At 38.1% G+C, this 22,301-nt stretch overlaps 1 protein-coding gene across 3 annotated transcripts in view; it reads left to right on the forward strand.

Moving 5' to 3' along the window:
* col14a1 (collagen, type XIV, alpha 1) overlaps nucleotides 1-22,301 on the forward strand; it is a 176,961-nt gene that overhangs the window by 145,937 nt on the left and 8,723 nt on the right. For all 3 annotated transcript variants that reach the window (XM_015380812.1, XM_015380811.1, XM_015380813.1), the window contains 6 exons: nucleotides 4,760-4,813; nucleotides 14,785-14,838; nucleotides 14,916-14,987; nucleotides 19,195-19,230; nucleotides 20,235-20,301; nucleotides 20,406-20,597. In XM_015380812.1, the coding sequence (XP_015236298.1) occupies nucleotides 4,760-4,813; nucleotides 14,785-14,838; nucleotides 14,916-14,987; nucleotides 19,195-19,230; nucleotides 20,235-20,301; nucleotides 20,406-20,597 (475 nt within the window). The remainder of the gene's footprint in view (nucleotides 1-4,759; nucleotides 4,814-14,784; nucleotides 14,839-14,915; nucleotides 14,988-19,194; nucleotides 19,231-20,234; nucleotides 20,302-20,405; nucleotides 20,598-22,301) is intronic.

Raw genomic sequence — 22,301 nt, forward strand, 5'->3', positions numbered from 1 at the left:
ACTATTCCTTTAAGTCTTCTTCAGTATAAGTCAGTATAACTGTGAGCAATATCAACCTCAGCATGAACCGCCCTTCTCTGCCTCCGATTGGCCCACTGGTCATCATGCCTACAGTTAACCAATGAAGTCAGCAAAGACAGGGAGTACCAGCCAATTAGAAGCAGAGTAGCGCAGATGATGGCTTTACCATCCTAGGAAAAAGAAATTCAACTCATGGAAATTTGGATCATGGGGATTTACAAGTGGTTATATGTAATGCTGATGGAAAAATAAGTGATTATACGCCGTATACCCGCGTATACCCTGGACTACACCACTGCTGCTTGCTTCTGTTTATGCAACATAACATTATAATACAGTAGATAGACATATTTGTCATAACTGAGAGTATTCCTATATGCAATATGTTTTATATGTAGACATGCTTTTATTTGTGTTTAAGGATCCCATATTTTCATATATCAAATACAATGAATATTTGCATACACTGGATCACATTTGTTATGGGGCTGAAGGGAAATGAAGGTTCTCTTGATGTATTGCGACCTGTTACTGATTCCTTAATCTTCAATAGCTTACAAAGAGTATGGATCAGTTTTTCACGTTTTTACAATGAGAAAGTGTCACCAACATGTTAGTATTTAGAATTTTCCTTTTTTATACCTTCCTAAATCATTAAATTCTAAGTGCAGCATTTCTTATGGCAAACCCAGTCAAACTGTTTGAGGGATACATGAAATCATCTGCTCAATAAACTCATATAATTTATTCTGGGCTTATTACAGAAAAATTAATTATAGTTAACCTCTTAACATCCACCTCATTTTGGGTAATCCTCGCCTATTTTGCATACCCAAATGGAAAAGCAAATAACTTAGGAAATCTAAGCCCAAAGTACATGTGCAGTACATTATTTGAAAGCTAACACCCTCTAGTTTCTGAATATATATAAATTCAAATTGGGTGACTAGAACACAGACCAAGCTGCATCAGTTCAAACATGACAACGTTTTTTTTTATTCTCGGAAATGATAGGTCTTTTTTGAACAGCAGCAATAAAGACATTCTTGAGGAAAATGCAGTATTTATTATATTATATTTGTTCTACATCATGTCAACCACGAATGCAGAAAATTTCAGACATCTAGCTATAACAGTTCCAGAGCTGTGGGGCTTTAAACTTTTGGTGTTGCCAGCGACCCGGTGGGTTTTAAGAGGTTAAAAGCTCCACAATAGTTAATAGTGTAAAGGGGTTTGTACTAAAAGAAGAAGTCACAGGCAGATAGCAAAGCTAAGCTGTTTAGAAAATGCTAAAACAAAGATTTCCAGGCTACTGAACATGACTTGTTACAGTCATCGCTTCCATCTGTCAGTCAGTGATAGTCAAAGTGGACCATTTATACACCTTCAGAGCAAGATGCTTTATCTATCTATGCTTCTCTTTTTCTCTGTTCAACCATGACTCATTTTTACTGTGCCAATCTTTGGAGCCAAAAGATTTTTGTCAGAAAAACAAATGCATCGCCTGAACTGAGCAGGTGTTTACATGATGCTGATGGGCGATAAACAGTTGTCAGCCAAGACCGTTTGTTATGCTGTTGCAGATAATGATGTCCCTCATGACTCTATGCTGCTTTATTTGGGATTGTTGGCTTTTGTTTTCTCTTTTTTTACTTTTAAATCGGTGAATATTTTAGATTTTTGTGTCACTAGCAAACAGAGCGCTACCCTTAGGAATGCTTTTCTGCTCGTCATGTTAATTTCTTTTAAAATAAAAAGTCTAATAAAAGCTCCTCATATGCAGAAAGAACAAAATGTCTCCTACCAGAGCACATATAAAGCACTGAGGTGTTTTTTTTGGGGGGGGAGGGTTGGACAGTGAAGTACTATTAATAAAATCCTGTCCTGTGCTGCTTTCTCTCGCTGAGTAATAATGTGTTAAAGTGAGGAGTATGAATGATTGTGTTTGAACCAGAGAGGGAATACAGCAGCTTCTATGGCTTTTCTGTAATATATAGGGGGCCAAAGAGAATATGGCCACTATGAAGCATCAGTTATCCCTGTCTCTTTTACCTCTTCCTGTTTCCCTCTCACTCCCTGCTGCAGTAAATTTAGAGTAACCTTGTCTCAAGCATCTTTTCCACCTTGGTTTCTGTTTGACTTTGGAAAAATAGCAGCTCCAGCGGATGACAGCGAGTGTGTGAGTTTAGGTCTATGTTAGTCTCTCTCATCTTTCTTTTTTTTGTTGTTCTTTTATTACTCTTCTTCTTGTGCGGTTCTGTAATTTATTAGTTAATATTATTTTTCTTTGTGGCAAAGAGAGACGTAGAGGCTTTATTGGTTGTCTACTTGAAAATATGGGGCAGATTTTTGTTTTCCTTTTTAGTCTTTCTGTCTCATTTTAACACAACACTTAATTTTAGGAAGTCTAAACTGTGTGAGCAGGAGTGTGGGCTTGCAGATTTATGTGTGTGTAAGCTTAGACCTGCAGGAACGAGACCTAAATATTAATGCACCTTCAGCTGCAGCGCTTCCAGCTCCGCTGCTATCAATACCTCACATTTTTAGAAAGTGCTTATGAAGGATCAATAAGTCCATGTAAATGATGGTCAAATTATTCCACTATTTTCTTTTTAAATGAGTAGATACAGCAACATTTGTTAAATTCAGTTGATTCAGTTTACAAATCCAGTGACAACCATGAGAGGATTCGACGGGGGTGAAATATTTTAGGTGGATAAATAGATTTCCAGTCCCTGAGATAGAGATGTTAGTCAGAACAAGTTACAGCAATCTAAAAAACAATAAATCTAGTTTTTCTCAGTGGTGGTTCTAGAAAGGTCCCTAGGGTGACTAGGTAGGGATCAATATGCACTGAGGGATGATGGAAAACTGAAACCAGTTTAAAGTTAATCTATATTCATGATTGAACAAACAGGAAAATGAATGTGCACTTCTATAATTTCCACATAAATCATTAAAGACAGATCAGATTTTCAAGAGGCCCTTGCTAAAAATCTACACACAAGTTTTAACATCAGTGCTATATAAAGAAGTTTATGATTTTTACATAATACATACATTAAAGGGGTTGAACAGTTGTTCTTAATCTTCAATTTCATTGAAGACTCCTGGATGACTGCAGAGACGAATCTTCCACTTCAAAACACAATAACAGATTCCAAGTCCTATTAATTCTAGTATATTGTTGTGAATAAACAAATCACCTGGTTGGGGTGGCTACATGGGTGGCCAACGATTGGCTAGGGGTGATTAAGGCCCCCATGACACCCCTCTAGATCTGCCCCTGGCTATTGTACATATTGTATTTCTAACAAATAGTTCACTGTACTCCTTATTTATAAAAAGGCTGAGCACACTTGTTTTTTTCAGTGAGACAACTTGCAATGGTAATATTTTATGCGAACATCAAAACCCCAAAATTTTGACCTATCAATACATTTTCTTTTTCTACCACAGGAAAACAGTTTTAACTCTCCAATGAATAGACTTTACTATCTGGAGTTCTCCCAAAACTCTGGTACAAATAGGAATCTATAAAGTGATATGATAAATACAAGTTACATTTTTTTAGGTTGTGTATTTTCTGAAATATGTCAATTAGGATTATTGTTTCCATGGCTTTACTAATTGATTTACCATTAAAAAATCCCAGTAAAGAAATGCCCACATGTATGATTTATTGTTTTTTTCCCCAAGTACTAAACTAAAAAGGAATCCAGCTGTGAACTAACCAAAAGAAATAGTTAGAAACACTTGTTAAAACTTAATTCAGGACTTTGCCCTTTATTACAGTTGAATGTATCTCCCAATATCTATTTTGATTAAAGATGTGGTCTCTGTTTGTTATTGTTCCAGGTTAGAGTAAGCTTTTTGTGTTGGCAGCTTAGTTATAATAAACAGTTTATTTCAACAATTGTTTTATAGTCGATGTGTCTCCTGCAGATGTATGGGTTTATCCCCTGGTATCCATGCATGTTGGAGTATTCAGACGTGTGTGTGAAAAAAAAAGAAGAGCTATCTCTCCGGACGATGTGGGAGACTGTACATCAGCCAAGAACTGAACAACAGCATGTTATTAATCACTGTGGGCCTGTCCTCTACAACCCCAGTCTGTAATTTGTAGAATCTTTAACAGTGTTAGCTGTCCTGTTTTATGAGCTTTCTACTAATACTGAAGTGCAGAGATAAATCACCTCAACACTTAATCTATGACTGGTCTTTGGAGCTGGTTGCGTGCTTTGACCTGCAAGGAGGGGGTTGGAGGGAAAATGAGGCAGGAGATGGCACAGCAGGGTCAGCAGCACGTAGAAAAGGCTGTCTGTGTCCTGAGACTTAGAGGGTTCTTTTGTCTATAAATCTATTTTATGTACCCTTGCTAAAAGATTGTAGGGACAAAAGAGTTAGCTGTGTACACCTTTTCTTGAATGTGTGGTAGTATGAATTGTTGTGAAGCATTAGAAGTTAGTTCGACCATGTATTATATTTCAGATGTCTGTTGAAATCATCAGTAGTCTGATGCCAAGTCCTTTAAAGCATAAATATGAAACAACATCAAACACGTTTTCATGGTAGAAATCTGCCTAATAGCATCCCAGCTCAGCAGCAGCATAGGTTGAGTTACTGTTATAAAATGCTTGCAGTGTAAGCTTAATCATTTTGTGTACTTCAGACTGCAATACAATCTGAATTTTGGTTGATTTGGTGATTTAAACATGTATATTTGTATTTTCTTTAGGGTATCCCTGGAAGCCCTGGCTCCCCTGGCAGAGATGGTCCTCCTGGAACGAGGGTAAGATATTACACTGATATTTCATCAAATCCTCTCTGGTTTGATTTTGGTTGGTTTATTTATTTTCTTTCTTTTGTTTTCATAATACATGGTCAGTATAAACCGTGCATTATAGTATATTCATTTTAAATACTTAACTATTACCTGATATGCTATTCATCATAAGGGAAATGCTGTTGTTGCCTTTGATGATGTACATATCATCTTGGTTTGCTGTTTCAGACTCTTTTTTTCTTTTTTTTTTTTTTTAGATTTCTTGGCAAATACTCAAAAATTCTTTCTGGTCTTGAGACTTATGTGTGCTTGCACCTTGCGGTCAACCCTCTGTGTGGAGCCTTAAGAAGTCTTCTCTCTGTGGTAGACATGGATAATGAGATGTCTACCTGCTGGAGGGGATTTGTCTCTTGGCTGTTGCTTGTAATTCTTCATGGGACAAATCCTGTAATCACCTACCAAAAACCGCACTCTGTAAATGTCCGAGGCTTCTATTAACTGCTGAGCTCACTGCTGTCTGTTTTGTTTGGTTTTTAGGAATTTATCAAACTGTTGGTTTTCAGCTGGTCTCGCCTCCCTGCTAATTCTGAGATCTATCAGATCAAATGGAACTTGTGGATTTTTCGATAAACAGACACTTTAATCTCTGTCTTGAAATATTCCTACATGTCACTGTACTTGTGTATTTTCCATCTGTTAAATCCCCAGCTGCATTTCCCTTTTTGGTTTTATGTCTCCACATAAAACTGCGGATCTTCGTGAGTCACAAAAAAACTGCATCCCACCCAGGTTTGGGTTGTTGAAAACAACATTCAGACCAAATAAGATCCTATTCATAAAGGCTCAGTGATACCAGCTGGCTGCGGCAAATGTTGGCAGCGTAATTTTTGCCTTACAATACCCGACTGAGCTGTAAATAGCAAAACAGAGGCGCAGCCAAAGGGTAGGGAGTCAGCAGGCTGCAATAAAGGTTTTGTCCAAATTTGTAATATGATAACAGAGGAGTTCTGTCCTGGCTGTGCTCCCGGAGAGGTGGATGAATCTGCGCGTAATCCATCTGCTTTCTGTTGGCTGACAGCAGTGCTGGTGCTCATCTTTTTAGTTGTGCTTGTTAGAGCACCTCATGTACAGTTTTCCCACCTGCCACGTTGCTTCCTTCATGACACATTAATATGGTCTAAAGCATTTTTTCTGATGTACCAGATAAATTTAGGACTTTAAGTCACAAAAACAATCATATTTTATTTTGGCTTTGTAATAGATATTTTATTATCGATGTGGGATTCAATGTGTTTCAGGGGTATAAATGATTGTTAAAGACATTTTTAAGCATTTTTGTTTCACTTTTAAAATCAATACATCTTATTGTGATGTCAAACTAGATTGCAGAACAACCTACTCATGATGTATTTAAGTAGTTACTCAGTTGCAATAACTGTCACACTATTGTATACCTACTTTGTGTTTAAGCTGCCTTGGATGAACGCCACTCCTTTTAAAGCCTCACATAAAAACTGAGAGATATTGATCGCCAGATTGTCATCCTCCCATCGATCAATTATCTATCTAAACACCTAACTGGATGAGCAACACAGCACTCTGATAGTAATTCATAAGTTTTATTTCTTGTGATTGATACTTGTTGAAGAATAACTAAACTTGGTATTTTGGGTGCATCAAGCTGATAGTAAAGTTTGCCTTGCAACAAGAAGTTTGAAATTCCAGCTGGAATCTGTCATGATTTTCTTAAGAGATCTGACCCACATGCAGTAAACCGCTCAGAGAACCAGGGTAAAAGTTTGAACAGGTTTATTGATGAAACCAGCGGGGTTGGATTCAGGAAACACAGTGAACTGGTGAACCGGAACTGGAAGAGGGAAGGGAAGTATCAGTGGTTAGTTCAGGATCCGTGGGAACTTTGAACGATGACTTGGAGAGACAGTGAAAACGGGACTCACGTAAGCGGAGAAAACTTTCCTCCCAGAATCCAGTCCGTGTGGGTTTTTTCCAGAGGTTGATACTTGTTGGAGGGCGGACAGGTATAGACTTGGTTAGACCCAGAGGAGCTATAGAGCGGACTGTCACTTGGGTATCCAGAAGGACTTGAACGGAACTTGTGGAGGTTTAGCCCCTGCCCAGTGTGAGACTCAAACAATTCTTCCAGGGGGAGAAGGCCTAAACATCCAGCTTGCAGGAAGGCTTCCTGCCGAAAAGGCAAAGACAAAAAGTAGGTTATGCTCAGCGGAAAAAAAACAAAGACTAAGTTATACTCAGCAAAACTCAGCTTGGCTAGAGTACCCAAAACTGGCAAACACTCTGGCGCCGAGGTTGTGACAGTCCATGGCTCAAAAGGTGTTCAGTGATGAGTAAACCAGACGCAGGTGTGTGAGAGAACAACGAGGACAGGGCACCACCTGGTGGTGGAGGGAGAGAAAGACGCAAAAGCACAACCCACACAAACTGGATTCCTATCAGAATCTTGGAGTTTGCCTTTTTCCATCTGTACATGCAAACGTGTTCTTTACAGTGGCAAATGGGCGCAAAGGTTCTTAACTACATTATTTCCTGGCAAATTACCGGTACAACAACTACTGCTATCACAAATATTAGACTGGCAAACTTATAAATTACCACACAAACACACAAAACATACACACGCTTGCAAAGGTGCAAAGTCCAGATGCTGCAATCAAAAAAAGGGGAAATGAAGTAAAGTACGAAACCTGTTGCAAATACATACATGATGCTAACACAACCACACAAAACTTATGTAAAGGAAAAATTGCGCAAGTAGAAAAAAAGAAAATTGCAGGATAAAAAAAAGCTGCAAACTAGCTCTGCATAAAAGAAGTGCTCTAGACCAGTAGGGGAAGAAGGTCCTCCACACACATGGTACTATACCATTAATCTAGGATAAGCCAGATTTATACACGTAGTATAATTTGAATTCTATGCAATATGCATCTGGATTGACTCCTGTAGAAAGTGTTCAGAAAAGGGAGGGACATTCAATACAATTCCTCAAGCTGATGGGTTAATCACCAAGTAGAACCTGTCTCCCATGTCTGGCTTTTTGCCTATCACAGTAGCAGCTGTGACGTGTCACATTCTTGATTTGTTTTGCAACTAGCAGAGTGATCTGATAACCCAAATTTTGGTTGGAAGTAAAAGCATCTTTCCCCTCCATAAAGGCACAAAACTTATTCTTTTGCTTGTTCTGCGAAAAAGAAATAGAGAGTATTCCAGCTATAATGGATTAAATAGTGGAGCCTACGGGCCAATCCCAAACTGCCCATTATGCTCCACTGCTATCGAGTGTCAGTCCCAATGAAGTCACACTCACAGCTGTAGAGGGCGCTTTGATTGAAGGTTGGGGGTATAAATGAGAATGGGACAGCCTCTTCTCTAATGGAAAAGGAAAACAGTCGTTGCCCTGGCAACACAGTGCACCCTATGTCCATGGCTGTAACTCTGTGGAGCAGGTTTACATGACATCAATCATTTGCCCTTTTCTTAAAAATAATTGTATATAGTCATATAAAATTGTTTCAAAAAGGACATTCCTTTTAGGAATTAGTAACTTCCTTTTTCTTTTTCCTAACTTATGATTTTCTGTCAGTGTGACAAAGATGTAGCAAACCAGTGGAACTTAAATTTGAATACAAGCTATTAGTTTGCCATAACACCGACTGTAAAACACCAGTGAGGCTGCACTGATGCATAATAATTTAGGGCTGAGCGGTCCACGCGCCCTACCCACTACAATGTTTGGGATGGCCCTTAATGCGACGGAGCCACAGCAGGAACAAGCAAAGACGGGTTAGTGGTTGGGAGAACTGTTTAGGGACCACTTTGGGATTCGGCCAATGTCTATGGGTCAGATCCATTACAAAAACATAAATGTGATTCCTTCCCATGCGACATTTGGGGTGAAGACTATTTTTTAGCACTGAATTTTTCAAAAGGCCTCTTTATGTCTTTACTATGAGCCGGGTACCATATTACTTTACTATGAGCGCATTACCATTTTAGAGTTTGCTTGCCTTGTTTTTGTGTTTGCTGTATTTTTATTTTTATTTTTTATTTGCTGTGAATTAATTTCATTTCATGGTATTTACACCCCTTAGCCACTTAAGTACTTTCTGGGTACCGTAGTGGCTACCCGCAGTCTAAAGACATGCATCCTAGGTTTATCCTGTTCATTTTTGCAATGCAGTGAGTAGACCCATCCCGTTTAGCTCCACTACTCACCTGTTGACTCCGAGATTTAAGCACCAGCCCACAACCTGATCTTTCATGGATAAGAGAGCATAAAAGATTTATGGTTGGATGGATCTGGGGTGCTTGCAGGTCTGTTTTGGCAATGGTTCGAAGACCAAACTGAGGCAAGTTCTTCCTCAACAGTATCATGAGTTCATTGGGTTAAGCCACCAAAAGGTCAATGGAAAGAACTGTTACTGTATGCTTTGTAAAATATCTCCCATTTAGAATGTTTTTGTCCCCAATATTCAATTCAAGAGTTATTTACTCATAAGTAAGGGGGCCTCTGTAGATCCACTGAAGGATGGGTGTCATGCGATTTAAAAGGTGTGGGTTTTGATTTGAGCTTCCTCTTCTACAACACATTGATGTTTTGCTGGGCCCTTAATCCCAGGTTTCCTACAGAACTGGATAAGAAAACACGTATGACTACAGGATTGACATAATTTATTTATATAATTTATTAGATCAAATTTTTATTTATTCAAACCCACACTGCTATATGTGTTGCAATCTTATTATCTTGTTGTTTTTGGAGTGTCCTAACTATATCAGTGTTTTGTGTTTTTTCCAACAAAAAGCCAAACCTAATGTGTCATATTTTGCCTTTACCGTCACTGTACGATGTTCACTGAATACACAGCCTGTTTACTAATGTCTATATTGATTATATTTATTAGAATTTACCAGTCATGCTGCAAGTTTAGCTTCGACAGCAGGAGGCACCTTGCTTTTTTAATTAACCAATCTCCAGCATTTTAACTTAACAATTGCTAGATCTAGTGTCTTCATATGTAAAACTTTAGACAACATTTTAAATAAAGTCAACAGTGCATGCAAATATGAAATCCTAAGGAGCTAATAAGACTGCAGCACAATTTGCAACACAATATCACTAATGCTCTTGAACAAATTGCTGTTAGGTCTCCAGCTGTATACTTTAGCTGGGCTGAAAATATTGAAAAAACAGCAGATAAAGCTGGAAAAAAAATCAGGTAAACAGATACTGTATTACCAGTGCTACCACACTATGCTTAAAACACACATTTGAAACCAATCAAAACACAAAAAATAATTAAAGGGTCTCTAAAACAAGCAGTTACAGTCTTGCTTTCGTAATTCTAGTCAAATTGAGTTCTATTAAGCACAGTTTAATCTATACTGTACACTATTATGCAGTATCATGCTGTGAGCACAGGCTTTCTCTGAGTGTTATTTGAAATGCACAAATAAGCATTACTCCAAGTGTGCAGCTAAAGTCAGGTAGATTAGATCACCAACAGTAGCTGTATCCTGGGTAATTTATTTACCCATATCACAGTGGAATAGATCAAGGAAAAGCAATGAATCTTCGTTTTATTGTTTTATTGTTCACCAGAGAATTTTCCAATGTTTTATATGTTTATAAAAAAGCTGGCTGACAGGTTGTTTCAATCATCCTCGCTTTCACATGTGTGTATGTTATTAGATGGTCTTTGCTGCAACAGAGAGTGTTTGCTATTTAGTTATGAAACATCTACATACAAAGTTTAAAAGGAGGGGATAATAGTACTTTAAGTGTCAAGATGGTGGATATTCAGTTGCCCAAGACATGGTAAATCCAAAAAAGGTCTAATTCACGGCCGCCGATGGCTGGGTGGGGGGTGGGGGGACAACAGGGCCAGTTGAATGGCCCCTTCAGCCCCTTACATAATTTGCCACAAATATTAGCATTTTTTTTAATATTTTTGCAAGGGAATTTAAACTTTATTCTTAAGTTTCATAAAATGTTTTCCTATTTATACTTTTTTTTTTAGATCCACTGCAGTATTGGGAAGTTCCCCCTCCAGCCATTCCTTCTAACTGGTTATCCAGCTTTTTCTTTTTTCCAGTGTTTTTTGTTGTCATCACACTGTCACAAGTACAGAGCAACCAAATTAACTGTCTGCATTTAACCCATCCCCTTAGGGACCAGTGGGCTGCCATGGTGCGGCAGCCTGGGAGCAGTGTGGGCTAGGCTGCCACTCCACAAAGCAGGCATTGGCGTGAAGGGTCTTGCCCAAGGACCCACACTGGAAGCTCAGTGTGGGTCCTTAGGTTTTGCTGCTGACGACATTTCTCTGAAGTTTATGAAGTTGCTATACCTGTACATAAGTTTGGCTGTGCTGCAAGTAGAGAAAGGAAATTACAATCCCCTCTGTACCCAGTCAGGCAGCAGCTCCCCCACCTGACATGAAGGGTACTGCAGCTCTCACCTGAAGAAGCTGCCTCAAGCCACAGGAACAGCTTTAGAAAGAACAGAACTTCAGATCACCTTAACCCACAAAAGCCTGAGAAGGTGGTCATAGCTTAAAGCGCTCTGCCGGAGCAAAAAACCGAACCAATGGGTATTGTTAAGAGGTAAAGATGTTTTGAATTTCACTGACGTAACTACATCACCCTTCGGCGGCTGCAACAATGCTGTGGTTGAAGTAAATAAATAGACAATTTTACTGTATAGCCATACAGTATCTGCTTAAGAAAGATTTTGACCAGAACATTTTGTGGTCCACTTTAAACATGTCACACAAGTAAAAATCTATAAATTGGATCAAATGCAACTGGCGCAGGTATGGAAAGCCAAATGTGACACATACTGGAAAGATCTCTATTTGTAAATGTAAATATTTAAATGTTACTTGAGATGCATGCATTAATTAAATAAATATGTTTTTTTTTATCCATAATAAAAAAATAAATAATTTTCTCTTATTCAATGAACTATTAATTATGTTTCTTTTCCTTCAAGAGGTTACTTAAAAAATGCAACCTTTTTTGGCAAGACCTCATTCAAAGATTGATCAATCAAGACTATGCAAAGTATGAAATGATGGGCCCCCACTTATCATTAGCAGCATGAAAGGTTGGCAGGGAAAGTTTTTGCTGTGCAGAGACAAATATGGAATCTATTCTCCTATGTATGCAGAATGATATTTGAACACATGTCTGTAAAATCACAGTAAAAAGGATGAAGAGCACAAATGATCCCAAACTTTAAAATTTGATTGGTAATGATCAAGGCTCTGAAGCAGAAGGTTGGGGAAAGGTTAGCCATAGCTCATACTCTTTGCTGCTTTTTCTACTCCTCATGTCTAAAAATGGAGCCTAGGCGGATGTTCAACTGAATAAACTGATTTCTCGCCTTCATCCGCTTATGACACTGCTAATCAGCTTTGAACAATGCCTCCACGAAAGCCATTCAGCGCCCAAAGTTCATCTTAAAAGGCCTCCGATCTGCAACTTGTCTGCCGCCTGCGGTGGTTGTGCTGTGTGACTTTATTCAGATGACCTGTTTCAACCCACCTCCATCCCCTTCTCCACCATCTTGGCTAAAACTTCATCAGAGTTTCATTACTCCCGGACTCTTACTGCATTCTGCGTCTCATTTCAACCGGTCCGGTAGAAGACCACCATGTTGAGGCTGGTTCTGCCAGAGGTTATCTTCCCAACGGGGAGTTTTTCCTCTCCACTATCGCTTCATGCTTGCTCATCATGGACAGGTTCTCTCAACCTGTGTTATCCAACTGGACTTCCATCTTCCAGATCCCTGAGTGAAGCTCTAGTATCAGCTCACGCAGTCCACTGGATCTCCCCATAAAGCTCAGCGTATCGTCTCGCCAACCAGTAGTCAACAGACTGACCAACTTCATCTATCTCCACTCCACCACCAGTTTCAGGCCTTGGGGGGAAACACTCCTGTTCTTTACTCTTGTTCATGCATATCCATCAAAATTAGCGCTAATTTTCCTGCCGATGTCTTAAGCAATCGTCTAAGTAATTGTTTCAACACATTTCTTCTAAATGTCTTTTCTCTCCGTGTGTTTTTCAGATTGAAATCACGCTAGGATGCCTATTTAAAAGTATTTGAGCACCTGGTGTAACACAAAAAAAATCACAACTCTTCCAACTTGCCACTTGTCTAACCCATCAGTGTTTGCTCTGCCTCTAAACGAAGGGTAGTACGTAATGATTTCAGTAAGAAAATGGCCTGATTATGAAACAGTGTAGAAATAAAAGCCTGCATTTACTGCTCTGTATATACATTACAGAGTGGTTAGGAAACCTTTAACCACAAAAACAAAATAGAGACCATTCACTTTCATCAATTTCTTTGATGGTTTCTGAATACGTGTTGAAAGACCAAATCATTATAGCAATGCTAACATCTGGTTACCTGAACTTTGCCAGCTTTTCCTGCTGTTTTTAATATTTCTAAGCTAATAAGTTCTAAGCCATGATACACTGCTGGACACACAAGAGCCAGTTATGAGACAATCAATGTACCAGAGCTGCAAATAAGTGGTTATTAACTCCTTATGCCTTCAGTATCCTATGGATTTGTGTTCATAGTTGCAAATATAGAATGAACAGATGTAGCTTGAGATTAATGGTTCAGCAGACAAGGTGCCTCCTGCTTCTAAAAACAGCTGAAATTGCTTCATGATTGGTCATTTAGAAGGAATCCATCCAATACTGACAAGGAAGTCATCTTAGTTGCAGCTGCATGCTGAGGTCATTTTGGTTGCAGACTGAGAAATGCAAAGACACAACACACAAAGCAGCTGTGCTACTAAGGCCTTTATACATATCTCAGTTGTAACAGCACCAGCCTGGTGTGAATATTATTAACAGCTTTGCCTCAAGGTGTCAGTTGTCTCTTTTCCCTTTAAAACCTAAGTTTTAGTCTCTTTTAGGCTCAGGCAGTTCAGAGAAGCTCAGGCCGTTGCTGTCCTATATGCTGTATATTACAGTGATTGCATTGTCATAGATAGCATCATTCATTTCAGCTAGAGAACAAAATTCAGAAAAAGAATACTCCCACAAAAATCTTTTCATCATATAGAATAGTCTCTATGATGTATTCTCCTTTCTGAATGATCCTTTTTTGGAAACATTATGTTTTTCTTCTAGTTTCTTTTCTTTCAAAGGCATAATGAGGACATGCTCCACATGTTGTCCATACTGAAAGGCAATCAGCCTCAAAGTTCAATCTAAATTAAAAGGATTAGCCGGGTTTTGGGTTAAGCTGTTTTCCAGTAATTTGAGGCTGCATTTGGTGTCCAAGTTCTACATTAAACAAAGATATAGCTCAGTTTAAACAACCAATAATCATTCTAGCAAACAAACCATCGTAGTATTAGAAACAATTTATTTTTAATATGCTGTAAAACCTGAGAGCTGGCCTGATTTACATGACAATCTGTTGTAGGGATTAAAGTTGCAGTTGCATATTGTTAGATTAGATGTATACTAATAGAGAACATCTTCGCATGAACATAGTGTATTTGCTGCTAATGCTAGAGTTAGAAGGAATTAACTTGTTTATACAATCTGTCTAAACTTAAAATAATCAAAGTTTGATCAAGGCTGCTTGAGTCCAGTAATGAAGCTGCACACATTAATTGTAGCCTAACTGTTTACTATTACAATATTAAAAAACAAATCTGGACCACAGCTGGGCTGTGGAGTAGAGGTGGAGCTGCCCACCAAGGTAGTGAGGCTTCAGTTCTGTCAAGGACCGAGTCCTGGCCCATGAGACCCTGTCATTTCTTCCCCTTCTCTCTCCACCCTATTCTATTTCCGGTCAAACCAATTTCAATTTAAGCAACTACTTCTGAAAATGGAAGTAAAAGACTCATAATAAAAGAAAGGTTAACATGATGTGAGATGCTGAATGTATTTCATAATCTCTGTTTCAGGGTCAGCCAGGTAACAGCGGACCTCAGGGAAGACAAGGACCTCCTGGACCTATTGTGAGTCTATATTTATTACAGTCGTGTTATTTTATTTTCCTTTCTTCACTCACTTCCCTTTATTTTCTGTGTCTCAGGGAGTCCCGGGAGCTCCTGGAGCTCCAGGACCAAAAGGACCAGCAGGGCCTACAGGCGAACAAGGAGTTCCTGTGAGTTGAGATCTTACTTTAAATGACATGCCTTCCATCAACCTTTTTCTTTTTCTTTTTTTTTTTACATTTAGATACTTCTGGGTAAGCTGTTTTTTTTTGTATTATTATTTCTCAAGATAGTCCATAAGACCAACTAACAAAAAATTCAGATGCACTGATTAAACGCATCCAAATGAATTGGTCTACCAATGAAGACTTAATCTTTTTTTTTTTAGGAATTTTAATCTATAGCATTATGGTTTTTATTTTATTTTTTATTGTCTACATGTTGTGATCAGACATATATTATTATACATGAATATATAGTTGTTTTTTCAGGCTGAATTTAAGATATTCTTACTTTGCAAATTCACTTAACTTACTTTGCAAAATCACTTTAAATCTTGCATGATTTTCTATTTTAAATATAGATAAAAACCTGAACGTTGTGGCTTACATGTATCTAATGGTTTCCTGTCTGCAATATCTTCCTTTTTGTCACTCCTTCATAAAGGTCAGATTAGTGGTATAAAATCTATCTGCTGCAGACAGATTCTCACCTCTGGGCTTTGAACCTCTGCAGAGGCAACAATCCTTTGAGACCTTCAAAGAGCAGCTTGATTAACACTGACATTATTAATTATTGATCTAACTGATACATTCTCATAGGGATACCGGAGTCCTAATGAAAGCTATTAAAATTTTTCCACTGTAATGTGGAAAAAAGTGAACAATAAATGGGATATAAATGCTTTTGCAATCTGACAGTAGTTTAGTCATCAGGCTTTAGACTCTAATAGGCAGACCTCTAGTGTAGCGTGCTTTTTAAAATCTGAGTTGCAGCACCTTTTATTCCTCATGTTTTTTTTTTTTTTGCTGTTAAAAAGAAAAAGAATTAGTGCAAGCCACTTAAACATAGACAAGGATGCTGAATAGACTTTTTTTGGATTCAAACTATGTGTAACCATGACAGATGACACTGCGGTGTTGGGGACAGATTACCTAGTCCTGGGTCAGCTCATCAAGCCAGCAGCAAGTTTGGCTTGGAGAGTTGATCTATAAATCACTGACACCCTCACCATTGCGCACTTGTTTAAAAAAAAGGACACAAAACCCATAAAAAAGTTTCTATAATAGATTGTATCTGCTTTCTGTATGAAGCAAAAGTGCACAAGGTTTATTTTTTATGTTTTTTTTTTTTTTCTTTATCTTAAATCTCAGCATCCAGCTGAATCTGAAATTCCAACCTGGAATCTGGTTTGCCTGTCAAGGTCATCTGGGCTGCACATATCTGACCCCACTAAGAACTTAATTAGATGACAGTAGATTTATATCAGTCAGAGGTTAATGGCATTTAAATCCGGAGTGCAGCAGAGCTTCAGTTTCTTGACTTGAGTGGCTAAAATGAAACCCAAACGACTTCTTTTAGAGACGAGACAGTGCATCTGGAAATGCTGTGCTTCATTTATCAAGATCAGTAATGATGAAACTTTAGGATTAACCTTTAATAGATGAACTGAGCAGACTTGGTTTACTGTTTTGTCAGTGCTCCTTTTACCCATAGCTCACTATGGTTGCGATTAGATATATGTATACTTTTGCCAGATTGTCAAAGCTCCCGCTGACATCTGCCGAGTTTTTGAACCTGGTCCAGAGTCTGAATCTAAATGTGGTTTCCAGTCATCCAACCACAGGAGAGTCTTTCTGAAATTCATCTTGCTTGACTTGATAGTGATCAGCCTCACGTTTGCCAACTATGAAAGAAAGAAACTCAACAATCTTCTCGGGAGCGCTTCATCAGTCCACGTTTGACATGCTGAGAGAGAAGTGAGTCAGCAGAGGGATTCTTCCCTCTGCATTTTTAAACTCAAGGTTAATGGTAATAATACTCCATATCCTCTCATTGGAGAAACCCTGCACACGCAGATCATAAAAAAGGAGGTCAGATTTGATCAATCATAAATCAGATTTTTATGAGCAGTTGTCCCATCAACTTTATTTAGCTGGGTTTTTTCATGTCACCCTGGTAAGACGACAGACATTTATGTGCCCAGAAAGACTCATAGGATTCTGGCTCATAGAAGAGGTTCAAGTTCAAGAAGTTTTACTATCCAGGGCAGCTGTGTTAAATACTGGCAAGACTTTTTCTATCATCGGCTGAATAATATGTCTTTAATTTCCTACCAAACACAAACCCTCGCCCACAAGTACAACCAGACGGTTGGTGGCGGTGGTCAAGGGCGTTTGTATCTGCTAGAAGATAAACAAGCTGTCATTTAAGAGTGTTAAAAAGTTACAGCTTTTATTTAACAGTCAGAGGTTTATGGAGAGCAAATATTTGTCCTTTATACACGTCTGAATTACAACGACTCGGATATTCTCATGCTTGGCACATTCAGACCTCTTCTCCTTGGTTTTAGGTTGTTGAAAAAAAGCAGAAGGCAGGTTCATCCAAAGCACACGTCAGCCTCTGTGACTCTCTAAGTTTGAGGCTTGTTGCAGTGAATCCGTTCCAATCTTTTATGTTTCAGTAATCTTAGTTAGACAAGAGATCGCAAGACATACAGAAAATGTCAGATAAGAGTAACAAATGGTGAAATTGGTGGAGAGAGGCTATTTCTAAGAGGCATGTGCTGTGAATGACTATCCCCTTCCCCCTTACACATCTCATATGCTTTTGTTTTTATCATTAGATGCATTTTAGTATGAGTCAGAGATAACCTGAGTATTTTCTACTGTGCTTTAGAGCCATGGTTCATCTATTTGGGAGAAAAGGCTTTTCAAACCAAGCTGGCCGTATTTGAAAACAATTGTCCACCAGACCTAATAACTGGTTTTAATATTCATGTTTGAAACAACTGCCATCAGGCATTTGCAATAACTGGCAATGAGTCTTTTGTGTTGTTGTGGGAGGAAATTTGGCTTGTTTTCTCTCATTAGAGCGCTTTGACCATGAACAGTCTGTTTTACCCTCTTATAAAGGAATTATGGATAGGCCACAAGGATTTATTTCAATTCTAGAGCAATGGCCGACTGCTTCTACCCCTTTTAAAAGACAATTTGGCTTTACAGTATTTGATAGTATACATTTGTGTGCTGTGCTGTAAGAGTTTTAGGGTGTAGCATGCATGACATTATGAAGGTTAAAGTCTAGATGTAAATGGAAGCACACCCTATTAACATTTTGTGGTAGTCCGTTTTGCCTTGGAACTCTATTGATAGCATTTTCCCAGTCTCTTTATTATTGCTGAATCATTAATCTGACCCTAACTGAAACAGCTGAGCTGTGCTGTAATTTAGTTCTTTAGTGACCTCCTGGATGACTTGTCAGGGAACTCCTGGAGTCATTTTCACACACCGACCACCTCTAGGAGGGTTCATGGTTTGTTTTTTTTCTGTTTGTGGCTTTCATTGTGATTCACTGAAGTCCCAAAGCCTCTGAAGTTCCTTTACAACTCTTCTGTGATTGCCATGGTTCCATACAAAGTATAGTGGAGGATTTTTATGAATATTTTGAAAATACCCACCCTCTCTACTTAAAATATGCACGTCCTGTACCTGCTCCCGAAAGGGAACGTCTATTAAACGCGTGCCAGGGCATGCATGATCCCAGTTTTCTTCGTGCACGCTCTGTTTAAAAGTCACTGTTTGCATCACTCATACAAGCTTACTTTCCAAAAGAAGATTTGCAATTTTTCCACTACAGGTCCTTCTCAAAATATTAGCATATTGTGATAAAGTTCATTATTTTCCATAATGTAATGATAAAACTTGAACATTCATATATATTTGAGACATTTTTCGGAATTATTAAGTATTAAGACAATCTAAAATTGGAATCTAAAATACATGAATGTTCAAGTTTTATCATTAAATTATGGAAAATAAATAACTTTATTACAATATGCTAATATTTTGAGAAGGACCTGTACAGTATATCAGACAGGGACAAGCACTTAGGACGGCCTTACGTAAACATACGTGAGTTTAACTTAGTTAACTCAGTAAGTCAACTTAACATCTTTTTTTTCTTTTAATGAATGCCCAGCCTGGTTTGAATTGCCGTTTTTTTTTTTTTTATAAATGCAATCCTTGTTTAAGTCTGTATTTTAGTTTTACTCAGGTTATCTTGGTCTGATCCCATAAACTTTTTAATAATCAAAATGTTTTTAAAACACCAGATCTTTATAAAAGGTCCTATTCTTCCTCTGCTTCTCTCTTTTAGGGTCTTGTTGGTACCAAAGGCGATAAAGGAGAACGAGTAAGATACTCCATCTTTACATTTGTGCTGCTGTTAAAATCTTCCACTGGGAATGTTTTTCCTTCTGGAAATTGCTCCTATTTGAAAGAAATCCCATTAACCTGTTAGAGCCTTTGGTTTTTGCTATTTCACTCAAACATCGTGTTTAGAGTCAATCGAATGAAATCGGCGTTCATGGAGCAGTATGTGGATTTTTGCTGACACAGAAGCAAGGACACCATTGCCAGGGGCTTGTGAGACACACTGCTCACTGACTTGAATCAAACCTGAACGACGGGGACGTTTGTAACTTGCTGCAGCTAATTTTAGTTCAAGAAGGAAGATGAAAGTTTTTGAAAAAGAAAATAAGAGGATTTTCTCCTGCGAGTCTCTGTGAGGTGGCCTAGTTCTGAACAAAGATAGTGATAATCTGATGGGGATTTTTTTTTAAATAATTGGTCAACCCTACATCTGAATTCTTGCTCTTTGATATATGAAAAAGAATGGCCGTTTTCATTAGGACCTTTCTCATGTGACTTCAAGAAGTCGTCCAATTTTATATTGATCCTAAAGGAATACAATCACCTGAAGTCTGACTTGGAGTTAAATATTTCTGCATCCCATGAAAGATCTTACATAACTTAACTTTTTATTTTAAGTCATAGTAAAGGGAGGAACCTCTGTTCTACACTTTTTCACAAATATTTCACTGAAAAATTACAAATAAAAAACTAGATTTTTCAAAAACTGCATTATAGTTCCACATTTACTCTGAAGGTCAAGTTTGATTCATGAAAAATAATGTACATAAAAATTTGGTAAATAATAAGCTCTGACATGTGGTTGAAAATTATTTGCTGTTTTGGAAAATATAAATATTAGCCAATGAGTATAGAATAAAGGCTGGCTGTGTTAGTTACCCCTAGTACGACCTCTCCTATTTATGAACCTCTGGTCTCGGTTAATATCCCTGTTGCTGCTCAAATGGAAAAGTGCTACCAGTCTGCTGTTCATTTGTTCCTTAGGGTGATGTTCAGTCCCAAGCAGCCGTGAGAGCGATTGCACGACAAGTTTGTGAACAAATCATCCAAAGTTAGTGTTTTTTTGTGTTTGTTTTCCTTCTAATTCTCATCAATAATGGATTTTTAAAAAGATTGTTAAAAAGCATTTCTCCCCCCCATCTCTGCTAAATGTAGGCCATCTGTCTCGCTATAACTCCATCTTGAACCAGATCCCCCAACAGTCATCAGTATCAGTCCGAACCGTTCCTGGCCCACCGGGGGAGCCAGGAAGGAGAGGTCCTCCTGGTCCTCAGGGAGAGCAAGGTCCACCTGGAAGGCCCGGTTTTCCCGGTACTAATGGCCAGAATGGCCAACCTGGTCAGAGAGGTGAGATGAGAAGATGCTGGCATGGAAAATAAAAGAAAATGAACATTTTTCCCTCGATGGACCGTGAATAGTATTTCATTATGTTTTGATAGCAGAATAAACACACATCTTAACAGTCATCAATAAGTAAATATTGATGATATTATTATAAAATCATCCATCTAACACAGGAATGTTTTTCTCTAACCTCTTTGTGGTTAGAAATAAATTAGAACACCTCTACATGTATTTCTGTTTAAACTGCTGATATGTACACAGGCTTATCATATTAGCAGAACATGATGAAAACAATGTTACTCTGTATGTTGAAGGAGGGTTGCCTTGTTTAAACTCTCACAAATTTCATCATTTGTGCTCCTGACTGTTAAAGTGACAGTGGACAGCCTGCTAAGAGTCTGGCGCTTGATTTGAAGAGGTCTAAAAATAATTGGGGAAAAAACACCCACTGGAATAACTGGGAAATAATCTACAATTGGAGGCTACTGAGAAGCACTTTCTATAAGCAGAATCTCTGCTTTATAAGAGTATCAGCTGAGGGATGAGGCATAGACCACGGATTGTGTTGCTATGACAGAAAGCTCTAGCAGTGAGAAGTTAAATCATTAAATCAACTTCGATTGTCTTTCATTCGACATGTGTTGATTTAATTATAATATCCCCTTTTGTCTGTTCTACCCCGATAAAATACCTGCTGACATTCACAGATCTATTTAGATAAATTAATTAAAGCTGATCCTCAAATGGTTTTATTCACAAAAATTGCTGAAATAGGTTCATTTTTTTCATTTGGCGTCACCTTAAAGCACTACTCACCCCTAAATCAACCTTTTAGTAAAGTGTATGAATAGATGTCTTATAGTGATGTCTCTACATGTCCTGGGCGTTATTCAGATTTTATATCGAAACCATCTGATCTGATTTTTACAATTGGCTTATCCTGGGATGTGATGTCACTAAAGGAGGACTGACCTCAGCAGCTGTACCCTGGGCTACTGACTTTCTCCTCCTCCACACAGTGGTTCGGGACCAATAATAACTTTATGATTTTCTTATGATAGGAAATTAAATATTAAAATAAACATTAATAAAATAGTAAAAAGATTAAAATTTGATTAAAAAAACAATCTATATCAACAGTCCAGTCTAGCACTGACATTAGTTTTGTGTGAGTCAGTCACAAAAAAAATATATAAATTGTTAAGAGTAAAACAGAAAATGCATAAAAATGGGGAAATTATGAGTGTGATTTATCTTTATAATCTAAAATAATGATCTGACTCTATTCTTTTGTTCATCAAAAATGTTTAGTTCAGGTATTTATTGATGGTTGCCATTAGAACCGCCATATATGGGAGTTAAGAGCAGTCAGCTAGCACCTTATGGCTGTGGACCTTCTCCACAGAACGTTTTTTTAATTAAAAGTTAAACTATTAACTCCCCCAAAAAAATTCTAAAAAAATAACAAAATCTAGAGAATAGAACTTGAATTAGCCTGCCAGAATGAAGAATTGGTTTGGAGAACAACTATTAAAGCTTAAACACAGTGTTTTAGCTGGATGAACAATAAAAATAAGCTATGCATACGCTGGGAGAAACTTTGCAGGCCTTTCTGCTCACACTGATTCTTTGTCTGAGATCCATTCTGCTTGTTTTCTGTATTTGGTGGTCTGGTCCTCCCAAATAACATTAAACACAGTAGCTTCA

Source organism: Cyprinodon variegatus, unplaced genomic scaffold (genome assembly GCF_000732505.1).
Source record: "Cyprinodon variegatus isolate N-32 unplaced genomic scaffold, C_variegatus-1.0 Scaffold221, whole genome shotgun sequence".
In the NCBI taxonomy this organism is placed as follows: Eukaryota; Metazoa; Chordata; class Actinopteri; order Cyprinodontiformes; family Cyprinodontidae; genus Cyprinodon; species Cyprinodon variegatus.